This window comes from Antrostomus carolinensis, unplaced genomic scaffold, assembly GCF_000700745.2.
Source record: "Antrostomus carolinensis isolate BGI_N321 unplaced genomic scaffold, ASM70074v2 scaffold25242, whole genome shotgun sequence".
NCBI classification, from domain to species: Eukaryota; Metazoa; Chordata; class Aves; order Caprimulgiformes; family Caprimulgidae; genus Antrostomus; species Antrostomus carolinensis.
Genome location: NW_010300740.1, coordinates 4613 through 18100, shown reverse-complemented (window position 1 = coordinate 18100; position 13488 = coordinate 4613). Strand labels below are relative to the sequence as shown.

The window sequence follows — 13488 nt, the reverse complement described above, 5'->3', positions numbered from 1 at the left end:
AACTCACTAACTAGATACGTACTGGGAAGGAGCGGATGAAACTAAACAAGAGAAGCGCATACTGTGCAGAAGTTATCCCACCCTGCCTCCTTTACATCCTGGTGTGCAAACAACTGGTTACTGTGTTATCAGCTCTACCTCAGTGCAAAGATCTGACTGTTTTGAACTGATAACAACAACCACAGCTGCCAATGAGCACTACTTCATGCTGAATGTTCATCATTTCTCAACCTGTTGATCACAGTGTATGACATTATTTCCAGTATATTTCAAAGTAAAAAATTACTTTTTGGATTTAAAATTTTCCAGAGCTTTTATTCACACTATTTTCTTAGATATTTTCAGTATAATAAAAAACTACTAAAGAAAAATTCAAGCTACAAAACACATAATATAAAGCAGAACTTGTATCATCCTGATTTAGCTCCCAGTAAATCTTTTTCACTGGATTTGGCAACCAGTCCATTCTTCAGAACCTTGATCATTCAACTCCAGTCTCAACAGCCACCTTCTAATAAAAAGACTAAATTTTGCATCCAAAATTTGGAAATGACTGATGAAGTTCTGTCTTTGAATTTGACTTGTAAAATTTGAGGACTTCAGACCTCTTAAGGTACAATAGTGTCCAAATAATCTTAAACCCATTTAATTTATGTAGCTAGCTGCATTAACATTAGCTTTCTGTCACTGATCTTCCTTATTTTCATCAAAGCCTTGTTTGTAATCTCCATGGTTTCATCCCACTTGTTTTTCTCTGGGCTTGTGTATGTCACCAAGTTCTCAGTATACTGCAAGACTGACTTCAAAAACCTAGGAGAAATGAAACCAAAGACAAAAAACTCATTAAAGGATTTTGAAAGAAAAAAGAAATAAAGAAAAATATCTCAGTATCTGATTTAAAGCTGCTAATGTCTTCAAATTTCCAAATTTCCCTCAGGATAATAAATACACTGAGGTTTCTTCTACTTCTGGAAGAGAACCACTCCCTTATTCTCACAGTAAGTAATGATTTTCAGAACTGCAATTAAACACTGCCATAGAAAGAGTGTGGTGATAAAATGTGTGATAGAATTTTCCCTAAATGGCTTCCTTTCCTTTCTCATTCAAATATTTCACAATGCCTAAGATATCCAACCAGCTGTTAATGGACACACAAAGTCCATTACCAACATATATTACCAACATAAATTACCAACATATTACATATAGCTTTTATGTATTAATACTTTTTTGAGTGTGTGATCATTCTGTATCTATACTAAGGCAAAGTCTAATAAAGATTAAAAGTGTTAATAACTGGACCATATATTTTCAACAATTTTAGTTCTTGAGTGAACATTATCGAAGATGTCATGATAACTATAATGACAGACAGAAGGATGACAATCTACTAAAAGTCATACTGTTCCTTTTTATTTTTTTCTTTACAGGATTTATATTACAGATCAAAAAAGAATGTGTACAACTTCCTATTTTCATAAAGTAAATCTTATATACTCACTTTAGATACTGCTGATAATCAGAAGGATTCTTCTTACAAACTAAGTGAACATTGACTAGTTCCAGAGTAATGAACACTAGGATGAGCCGCAACACTGGAGACAAAAATTTAATGCTAGAAACAAGCAAAAATATTTTTAAATAAACGAACTAAACCCAAATTAAACAGAAATCATTAATAGAAAAAAAATTCTTCAGATTTCTGCAGCCATCCTAAATAGCTGGATATTGCCTAGTGGAGGGGGAAAAAAACCCCAACAAAACAGCTAAGAAATATCTATAAACAAAGACCACAAATTATGAAACCTCAAAAAGAAGAAAAAAAAAAAAAAAGAGAAACACATATAGCGAAGATTCAAAAAGAAAACCTCACCAGCACCCACTGCTCCATAGATAATAGAGTTCAACTGAACTGCAAGTAAGTATTGTCAGTTGTCAGTTTAAGCTATGTCTCTTAAATAATATGGTTAACATTTTTAGGAACATAACCTGGCCAAGAATACACTATTTACTGTTTTCCCAGTTTTTAAAGTAGATTCATAAATCCCTGGAAAAGAGCTTCTGAATAGAAACAAAATTAATGGAATACTAGACAATCTTTCTTCCGTCTATAAGGATACTGACCTAGGTATAATAATAAAAAGAAGCAAAACTAAAGTAGAGTCTTGAAATCAGTTTAATCTATTGCATTCAGATAAATCTTGAATGGCATTTATATGCTGAAATAGGAAAAGCTAGCAACTACAAAAATACAATCTAACATTTAGATGATATTTTATTTGAAAGTTTCTAAGTTACAGTGAAGTAATTTAGCAATGCTAATACCCATTAAATTATCCTCCAATTTGAGATTTTCTTGTTATTTCAATATTATTACATAATAGAAATCTGGGTTGACATTGAATTCTCTAATGGTTAATGTATGAACACTGTTGACTTTAAACATCTAAGACATACCATTGAAAGCTAGCAACAACAGCACGCAGCCACTCTCTCATAAACTTAACCACAAAGCAAGGAAAAAACAACAGCCAACCTGTTCAACATTCGTAGATAGTTATGCCTCTGGCGAGAACGTAGAGTCTTGTTGATCCACTGTTTGTACCTCAACTCAGTGCTGGTAATAACTTGTTCAGACACTTGATGGCACTGTGTGCTTACTTTACGGAGTATCATCAATATTTCCAGAACAGGTCTTGGAGAATAAAGTGTGGAAATACGCATATCACAAAGTTCAATCAATAGCCTCCAAAACAAGAAGGAATTATTCATTTCAATTTTTTGTTAGCTGGATTTAACATGAGATATATTTCATATTCAGCATGGTTTGATTCATAATGTTTTAACTCAGAAAACTGGGAAACAGATTACCTTTACCTCATGACTGAAAAAAATGCAAGGATCTATGTAGTGGGGGTAGCAATTGTGCTCTCTATCACTTTACTGAATATAAATGCAAAACTGCTGGTGATGAATATGTTTCCCATTTCAGATCAAAGAAATACAACCACAATAAACAAAACTGCCTGGCTGAAATGATACACTGAACACATCAAATCACAGCAAGGTTGTGGTTGAAGCCTCCCACCATAGTTCAATTCATAATGAATTAACATCCACCATAATAAAACTCACTCAAACAAATGCTATTAATTAGTACTACCATTAGTGTGTGGTCTTTCTTCTGGGCAGAACAAGGAGCAGACTTAACATTTCGTAAAATGCAGGTGGTGGTGAGGCAATTGTTTCAATCAACACCACACCAGATTATGCTTTGTTAAAGCACCCAAATATCTTCCTGCTGTCATATTCTAATCTGCTAACCTAATGTGTCACACATCCCTTTAAACACTCTGTACTTTCAGAAGTGTTTCTTAATCTCCCTCATGCCCAAATTATCTTTGGGACAGCAAAACATTAATGACTAAAAGTGATAAAGGCAGAAAACTCTAAAAATGGTTTAACAGTTTAGTAATTAGGCTTCCTTTTCATAAATGACAAAAGTGCAGATTGATGGGTAGAAAACAGAAGGCACACGTTACATAAGTAAAGCAACAGATAAAATCATCTTTGTATTATCCTGCCGACACCTAAAACGTTTGATTAGGAGAGTTTGTTCCAACGTATCCATTCACTCATGTGACTCTCAAGACTGCTACAAGAGCACCAATTAAAAATCAAATTGTTTTGATCATTATTTCAAGTCAGATATAATTGGAACTAAGATACCTCCAAGTCTGACAACAAGAAAAACAAGGTATTTCCTATTTTGGAATCTTGATACTAAAGCATGTAAGGATAGAACTATGTAGTGCCATATGATTATTTTAAATGTCACACATAGCTGTGACACTAAGCATGTTAAAATGAATTTCTGATGCAGTTTTACCACACTAAACAGATTAAAACCAACTTAACCTTGTCAGTACATAAATATTTAAAACATTTTGCTTCCCCAGTCTGAAAGACAAAAGGGTTATTTTTTATGTTAATGTCCAAGTAAAATCTCTACTGTAATAATGTCCCAAAACTACAATGTCTCATATTCATTTTGAAGATGATGTTCAGCTGCATTCTTAAGATTTTTAGATTAAATAAGGAGCAACATTAGAAAAGTGCATGCAACATTTCAAGCATTGTTCTAACAGGGAAATGAGTAACTTAGGTTTGAGAGTTCTTGTGTTGGGCTGCATGTAGAAGCTGACAGTGGGAACCACCAAACTCACCTCTCTGTTAGGACACTATTGACTGGATCATCTGAACTATAGCAATTCTGGGGTGTATATTGCTGCAACTCAGAAAGAATTTCAGATATCTTCAAAATTAAAGAACTAGCTTCAGCATTTCCTTCCAACCTTAAAAACAAAAGAAAAAAAATAAGATTTGAGATTACAAAATTGTGTAGTACTTATTATTTCTCCAAATGGCATAGATGAAGATGCAGGTTTTCTGGACAGCAGTGTATTCAGTGTTGCTCTCTAATATCATGGTTCTTTTCCCTCGACTTTATAAGCATGATTTTCCTTCTGCAACTAAAACCAACCTTTTCTCTGTCTCAGCAGTCTTCTGAATCCCTCTTAATCCTCTATTTGGTAATCAAAATCATGTAGCATATAGAACATGTGTCAGATGCTTTGAATTTTCACTTCTCAGCTCTAAACAAGTACAATTTCCTGCTCCGGCAGGGGGATTGGACTAGATGATCTTTTGAGGTCCCTTCCAATCCCTAACATTCTGTGATTCTGTAATTATTAATGTCTTCCTGCTTTTCAAATAACAAGAGAATGTTACATTCTCTAAGTAATGTCTCATATATAATGTCTTCCACTGATTTGGTTACTAAGCCCTTTTCCGAATAAACAATTACTTTCTGTTTGACACCTGCTGAGTGATCTTTTTTGGTTTTATTGCAATGGGCTCAAGCTCTAGTTTAACTTCCTAACAGCCCCTTCAGCATCTCTTCAGAAATAGAATATGGAGTCACTAACACCTCTGTATGTCTCAGACGTCTCCTCATCCTCTTCAAGTTAGCACACTGTTTATAGTTATTACAGTATCTGTACAGATGTGTACAGCACAGATTAAGCTATACACATCAGTCTTCTCACAACCCCTCTGGTGCCTATCATCTTCCTAGTAAAGTATTTGAAGAGACATTTCACCATCTCAAATTCCATTCTTCATAACTATTTTGAGAACAATCTTTTAGCATATACATACCCTTTAATTGTTTGAACGTGTTCCTCAGGCACAGTTGGCAATTCAGGCCATAATTGAATGCTCTTCATACATTCCAGCACCTCAAAAATGTATAATGAAAAATGTTACGTAAAATGTAGCCTTTGATAGGAAAACATATTTTGCTTTTATTGGTGGCTATTTTAGAAAAAAACTGGAAAAGGTATAAGTTACTTGTTCAGTGGTCATAATTGTGTAACCCGACATCAATTGTTAAGGCGTATGTTAGGGCAAAAGGTCCCGATGTAGACTTTCATGCTAAAACATCATCTGAATATACTAATTTATTATTCTTTCTGCCCTTTTTTTTTTTTATATAAAAAATTTAACTAACAACTTTGTAACATACAGTTTGAATGCTGTTGAAAATGAAAAGTACTAAGTATGTCTACTGCAATCTCAAATCAATAGAGGAACATCTTCAAGCAGTTCGTAACTGTAATTCTTCAAGCAATTCGTAAACTGATTGTCAAAAACTACCACAACACTTGAAAGCAGATTCTGCTACAACAACAGAATCTTAATCAGCTGGCTTTCATACAATAAAAACCTTAGTTACGGCCTAATCCAAGATTCCTAGAGACATGACCAGAGTGCTCCTGACATAACAAAGCTCTACGAGATTAAGAAAACTACCAAACAGCAAACATTCAGGTAAGAATAATGCTATTCTGTGACCTAGAGCACCGACACAGCACCAGTTGCATGGACAGGAGTGTGCTTAATTACATCTCATTTTAGCAACTGTAAATACTGAAAGATAAAAGGAAAAAGCTCATTAAAATATGCATATAACATTTTAACTTTTTAGGAAAATACATGAATGTAGACAGCAATTGGATAAATTTTAAGGATTCACAATGGTAAGGACTGAAATGCTTTCACAGTTGGAAGTACATACCTGTTTCTTGAGTCGGGAACTTGGATGAAATCGAGAACGGTAGCAACTTGCACAGTTCATCAGTGGTTTGATGACCATGTGTTCCTAATTTACAAAGTCACAGACAATACACAACAGTTTCTTTAAACTGTCCTAATCATGTGCAAACCTAGACTTATGCTTAACTTTATGCAAGCCACCTATATTACTGACGTCAATAGACTTCCAAATGTCTGAGAGGCGAAAGCAGTAATTAGCACAGTGAGTGTTTAAAGCTTAATTTCTTTCATAGAATCATAGAATGCTGTGAGTTGGAAGGGACCCACAGGGATCATTGAGTCCAACTCCTGTCCTAACATAGGACAATCCCAAGATTCAGACCATCTGTCCAAGGGCCTATATTGTCCAAATGCTTCTTTGGTACATTTTAACTATGAAACCAAACAACAGCTTAGCGAAAAGCAACCAAGTATTCTCTTAATGTAGCAGTATGCAATATATCTTAAGAAACTGAAAAGAGCTGCAACTAATAAATGTAAGATTTATCTCACAGGTTGCTGTATGAGATTGAAAGAAGTAATTTCCAAACAGGAAATTGAGGGGACCAAATACAATAATTGCTAATGTTGAGAAACATGTACCACTACACAAAAAGCATTCTCAAATTTACAGTATAGAGTGTGGATACAAATCACACCTCCATTAGTGAGCCACCATGATTTATAATGCCTCAGAGAGAAAGAAAATCTCAAATATTACATACCTCAGTGACTACGCTACAAATGTTCTACGTACCTTTCTGATAATTCTGCACATAAACAGGTTAGGTATCGATACAATTTGACAAATAAAATGAAGTCACACCACTGTAACCTATGGATCAACTATGTGAATAAGGAGGGGTTAAGCAAACAAATTAAGGTACAGTCAGAAAGGCAATCTTCTGGAAAACCTTCTGTACTTACTTCACTAAAAAACTAGAAGAAATAAACTACTTTTACAATTTTTTACTTGGAGGAATACTTTATTTCCACAAAAAGCTGCAGTCAAGGAAGATTCAGTCATAAGACACTCTAAAATCAGATTTGGCATCCAAACAACTGAAAATTCTTCTGAGAACATAATATTGATCCCTACCTTAAAAGCAGATAGGTCCTCATCTGAGAATCTGCAGAGAAGAGTAATTGCAAATGCAACTATCTGATTAGCTACTTCTCTGGGAAATGCTTTTAGATTGATTTCTCCATGGCTTAAATGATCTCTTATACGTGGACCCTCCTGGTGGTTCAAGAAATCCCAAAGAAATTCCTGTGGAAACCCACACAAAATGTATAGAATTTTACTCTATGTGTATTCACATAGAAGAGAATATATTCAGTGTAAAGAATGCCTCTGAAAGATAAATATGTGATCATATCTATAGGAAAGGCACATTTAGAGGGTCAGAAAAAGCAATGCAAACTATGCTCACAACAACAACAAAAAAAAAAAAAAAAAAAAAAAAAAGAGGCACAACTCATTCACCTTGGTAGCTTCTGAGGAAATTAAAAACTAACATACATGCTATTTAGGGAGACATAACAACAGATTTCCTTTGGTTTTTTATCCCAAGTTCTCCACAGCCCCACTGCCTCTGGCAATGGGACAATAAACTCGGGTCTCCCTTACAGCCTCTAAAGGCCTCTAAATTCAACACCCCTAGTTTTCATGTTCAGTGTGTGCTTGAGTAGCAAGATGCAGGATGTGCTCTCGTAGGTTTGCAGCCATGTTTTTGTGCCATCTGCCAAAGCAGTGTAAGGTATGTCCCAGAAGCAATCAGAAATAAGTTTTAGTTTTCCCTGTTTGAGGCATCAGTTTTTCTTCTGTTCCATTCAGTTGATCTTCAGAAGTCTAAAGACAAACATCTCTGAGAGCTTGTCAGGTACTACTTTGTATCCATCATAGTGAAAAAGGGCAACAAGCTTCTGGTTCTAAGCTGCTGGAGACAAGCTATGTGAAATAAACATTACACATGATCATAAATATATTGCTAAGTTTAAAAACAAGCAAAACAATAACAAGAAAAAATACCAAAAAACTTTCAAAACACTTGCCATGGCAGGTTCCTCAAGAACTGTAGGAAGCTGGTTGACTTCTTCATTGTCCAAATGCTTTGCTAGCATCTAAAAAAATTAATTTGAATAGAAACTTATTATTGAAAGCCAATCAATCAAAGAAAAAACTAAAGTAATTAGTTTCCCTAATTTTAAGCAATTACTTCTGCCACTGAAGGTGCCTAATTATTACTGACAGACAATTTGAGATAATTTAAGAGTTGTAAAATTAAGGACTTCTCCTTGCAAGGTTTATGTGTATTTATTTTGAATAACTGAATCTAGGAAAAATGACGGAATGTTTCTGTAAGATGAAGAATTTCAATATAAAAACATTCAGAAGAAATTAAAGTTTATTCATTCAAATTTATATTAATTTTGATATAGACTAGGGGATTCAAAATTTAAAATGTTTACTGTCCGTCATCTTCTATTTGGAAAAAATTTAGAAATAATGCCTTATCCAACACAAGAAAGTGCTTCCTGGTCTCTAGTAACGGGAAACACATGTGTGCTCAAATTCTGACATTGATACATATTAAAAAAAACAAAACAGAAGTACCTCATCGAAAGTGGTGTAGAGAGCAGAAGGCTAGAACAAAAGACAATATTATTGGATTTTCAAACAAAAACATTTAACTAGACATAGTTAAGTTCATAGTATACTGAACTTATATTTATTCATTTGCAAGAGATAGAGGTGCATGAATAGCAAAAAAAAAAAACAAAAACCCTTACAAATTAAAAAAAGGACTGTTGGATTTTCTGACAAGTTTTTTTAAAATAAATATAACGTCATCTACTTTCCACCCTAAACTACTGTTTCTGAACAGTAACATTCAAGTACTTTTTCAGACCTCTTTTACTAGCAGACATCTTTACAAAAATATAAGAGGCATTCATGAAACTCTACTGGAGTTTGTAAATAATATTCCACAACTGATTGAAAAATTTTGGGGGAAAATCTGTAAATGTTTAGACACTATGGTTCTAGAATCATTACTTTGCAAATATTGTTAGCACTCAATTATAATTTACTTTAGACAGAAATTTTACCTCAGCTGTTAGAAATCGATTTGGACATTTATTAGCTGTAGTGAAGAGCAACCTAAGTCCAACTTCCAGCTGAGGAAGTAAGAGAATCACACAGTCAGCATACCTGAAAAAATAACAGAGATACTCAAAGGGGTTTTCCCCCCTTATAATCCAAATGGAAATTAGTGCTATCTCAGAGCTACACTCTCAGGCCAAACCACCCAGACCAAAATTCCTTTGTCATGCACTTTGTAAACAAACAATAAATGACTACCTGTGCTCAACAGAAACTGACCACCTAATTAAAACCAACTCAGAGATCAGAATAACTTACAAAAAGGTGGAACATGGGAGAAGAACACAAAACAATGTACTTCGGGGTTTTTTTAACTCAACATGTTAAAATATCAGGAGTTTGTTTCCAGTTGCTTTGTAAAGCTCTCCTTTTTGGCTACATCTGCAATAATTCTTTTTAGTTTTCAAAATAAAGTAGTAAGTCCACAAATTTTCTGAGAGACCACCATAACAACACATAACCATATGTTGTTAAGCAATAGATTCAGCACCAAGCCTTGGAATCTACAAATGCTGTTATTACTCTATGAATATAGAATATATTATTTTTACATACTATTAAAAAATAATAATTAAAACAAACAAACAAAAAATTGACTGTTACCTGCTTTGCTTGAAAGCTGTTAAAGCAGCCATCCAAAATGGTGACATTGTTTTTAATACAAAACTAGACGGTTTTACTAGCTCTTCAGCTATGGAAAGTGTTTCATGATTAAGATCTGCAAGTTAGCAAAACAACATAAATAAGCTACATATACACAATCTATGTTTTACTGATTAACTAATAATATTTCACTGAAAGGGTAAGATTATTTCAGCATTTGTAAAGGGAGATTTAAAAATTACCAAATTTATTTTAACTATGCAGGTACAATGGTATCCACATTTCAGATGAGAAATTGAGTTTGTAAGATTTCATTTTTAGCGATAATATAAAATTACAGAGCAAAACCAGTTAGTCACAGCTGCTTTTTACTGAGACTAAAAGACTACACAGCAACAGGACCCAGCTTCTGTTGAGTTGTTCTCCACCTACTTCAAATACTTAAAAAAGTGTAATATATATTAATGACTTTAATTCAGTAAGAATCAGTACAGTAGTATGAACATTTGAACATGAACAAATTGTTCCTACTTTACCAATTTTCTGTACTGATATTTAGCATAATACATCAACACTTCAATGCTACCATATAATGAAACTCATGCTTATGAATCCACATTATAAATATCTCACCCAAGAGAAAGCTTAAAATGGCAAGTATAACTCGACTGCAGTAGGTGTTTTTTCAAAGTAAATCAACAACTACACGATGATTGGAATATTAGCAGCTTGATTTGGTTCCCAAAAGCCCTGTCTCAGTTCTGTGAACAGATGTTGCACTGGCAAACTGATTACGTAGCACACAATGACCATGACCACCACTGACACAAAGATTCTCCCTATGCTGTTGTTGCTTTAAAAATAGTAGAAATAAATCAAATAAGGTCTGTAGCAAAGGAGATGAGAAGATTTTAATCTGACACTTCAGGCCCGTCCCTGAGAAAAGCATCAGTGTACTGAAAATGTGCCACCACCCTTTGGTCTGTTTCAGCACTACCTTCCCTGCAAGAAGCAGGGCACTTCTGCTGGGACCCTTGCAGATGGAACTCACTGATTCTGGAAAGAATTAGATTTTGTAAAGGCAAACTAGATGACTGTTATGTGAAATGAACTCTCACGTTCAAAACCCACCCAGATGCTTTCCTGTGCAACCTCCTGTAGGGAACCTGCTTTAGCAGAGGGGTTGGCCTACATGATTTCCTGAGGTCCCTTCCAATGCCTATGATTCTCTGATTCATCATCAAAACACTGGAACATACAGCTGTAGTCTTTTAGAAGCAGTAATGTCACACATTTCAACACATTATAATTATTTTAGAATGCAGTATTTTTTGATTCAAGAGTCAGTGGAACTGCCTACATACTATTAAGTTGTCCTACAAGCATACTTGATTAATTTAGTGACAGCATATACAGGTATCTTCATTAAGATTCAATTTTAGAACTGTGAAAAATGCATTAGAAAAACGCATTATTTTCAATAGCACTTCTGGACAGCGAAACAATAACAAATATAGTATAATAAAAACTTGCTAATGGTTAAATACTTGCCTGGAAATACATCAATTTCCTCTATGCCAACAAAGATCACATAAGGTCGATGTACTAAAATGCATTTAGTTTGCAGAAGATACGTCTGTAACAACTGACCCAATCCTGCAGTTAAAAAAAGCAGCATAGCACAATATCTAGGGAGAATACCATAATATATTAGAAAAGCTTATACAACTAAATATTTCACAAAGAATCAACATTTGTGGGCTGGGGACAAAGGGGTTTTTTTCTCTCTCAAAGAACATCCAAAATCTACGTTCCCCATCTCTTTTGAGTAAGGGCACTTAATAATTAATTGCATTCACAAGCATGAAAAAACAATTAGTAAAATGAGAATTAGTAAAAAAAAAACACTGGTCCTAAAACTGACCAGCTTTATAATGGCTGAAGTGTTCTATGGAAATCCCTTTCCAAAAGAAGCAGCAGCAGCAGGGGAAAACTGTCAGGATACTGCCAGAGGCCTTTGGACATTTTTTTTTTATTCTTTTTTTTCCCCCCCCAATAAGAGCAGTAAGTTTTACTGACAGCTGTTCAAGCACTCTCAAGTCTGACTGGTAAGAAAACAAATTTCTTTTTGGTAACTTACTTTGCAGGAATTTCTTGGGGGGATGCAAACCCATGCCACAAAACATTACGAAGATTCAGACCATACGGAGATCCAATGAATACCCTCAGTACATTCATCTAATTAAGAAACAAGGTGGTTACTGCATAAAGAAATCTATTACTTACTACCTTTTATCCTTCCCTGACAGAAAATTTCAGAAGTTATTGAGAAACTATAATGTCTACTGTTAAGATGACTGGCCACAGCTTGTCACAGTAGCAGCAACTCATTATTTGCAATTCCCAGTATTCTCTGAAAGAAAGTCTTTCAGCTTATATGTACATGCTATAGAATATAACACAGGAAGAACAAAACTAGTTATTAAAAATTCTAAAATGAGATCAAGTTTAGCTCTTCTTATAGTATAAATCCACAATATTTTAATACAAATTAACAGAAAATAGAGAATTTGCATTCAAAGCTGTATTCCCAGATCACTATCAAACAAAAAGGGAAGCTTTGTTTTTATTATTTAATGGTAAGAATTGAACTATTTCACATGCCATCAAAATTCAATAAATAATCCTTATAACACTACTAGACTGGCTAACAATAAAAGCTTCTACAGTTCACATCCAATAATTTGTTCTAACAAAGAATTTGCATTTGTAAAACTGTGTAAGAAAGACCACCTATTCTGTTTACACAGGAGTGCACATTCATCAGAATTTTGTTTTTATTTTTTTGCACATGGTGATGAACAAATTAGTTTCCTCTATTTTGGAAAATTCTAGTGCAATAAATGTTATAAAGCATCTTACTACAGTGGTGGTGAAGGGGAACACAGCTTATCAGAAACAGACAGTGCACGACATGTATTTTCAAGCAGTGTAAGTCAGAAAGAGGCAGAGAACTCTGCAGCTTGCTCACCCCCTTGACAGACACATAACATTTTATGTATGTAGGTTTTTCACACAGAAAAGCAAATAAGAATTTATGAGCTTGCCTTAAAAAAATATTTCCATCTACAACAGTCAATATTTTTGCTGTATACCCCAGAGGCTATAACATGTATAAAATGAAAGTTCTTCCAATATATTATAGAATTTGCAAACTGTTTTTCAGTGCCAAAGGCTACGCTTGGAAACCTGCCATTTGGCAAGAAGAAAACCAGCTTAGTCTTTATTACTTGTTTCAAAACTATGCACTTACTACAGCCTGTCCAAAGACAACTGCAAGCTGCTCAGAAGCAAGCAAGTCTCTTAGAAGGAAAGGACAATCTTTACCAACCAGTAAATATACCTATTGAAAAAAAGCAAAACAAATAACATAAGTAATTCAGAATACTTCTTTGTATTTCAAACATACAACTTGACTATTTCACCTAGTAACTACTTTCATTATTGTAAAAACACTAATTAAACAAAACCCATCGTATCTTTAAAAAGGCTTTGAATTATGT

The 13488-nt window shown here is 34.2% G+C and overlaps 1 protein-coding gene across 1 annotated transcript in view; it reads right to left on the bottom strand.

Moving 5' to 3' along the window:
• Positions 1-650: 650 nt before the first annotated feature.
• The window catches only part of ERMARD (ER membrane associated RNA degradation), a 16441-nt gene continuing 3603 nt past the window's right edge, over positions 651-13488 (bottom strand). Inside the window, exons 4-17 of the mRNA XM_010163234.1 lie at positions 13239-13328; positions 12066-12163; positions 11477-11613; positions 9926-10040; positions 9268-9370; positions 8774-8803; positions 8212-8280; positions 7256-7426; positions 6140-6223; positions 5221-5300; positions 4227-4355; positions 2537-2746; positions 1502-1615; positions 651-810 (exon numbers count right to left, since the gene is read on the bottom strand). Coding sequence (XP_010161536.1) covers positions 651-810; positions 1502-1615; positions 2537-2746; positions 4227-4355; positions 5221-5300; positions 6140-6223; positions 7256-7426; positions 8212-8280; positions 8774-8803; positions 9268-9370; positions 9926-10040; positions 11477-11613; positions 12066-12163; positions 13239-13328 — 1590 coding nt within the window. The remainder of the gene's footprint in view (positions 811-1501; positions 1616-2536; positions 2747-4226; positions 4356-5220; positions 5301-6139; positions 6224-7255; positions 7427-8211; positions 8281-8773; positions 8804-9267; positions 9371-9925; positions 10041-11476; positions 11614-12065; positions 12164-13238; positions 13329-13488) is intronic.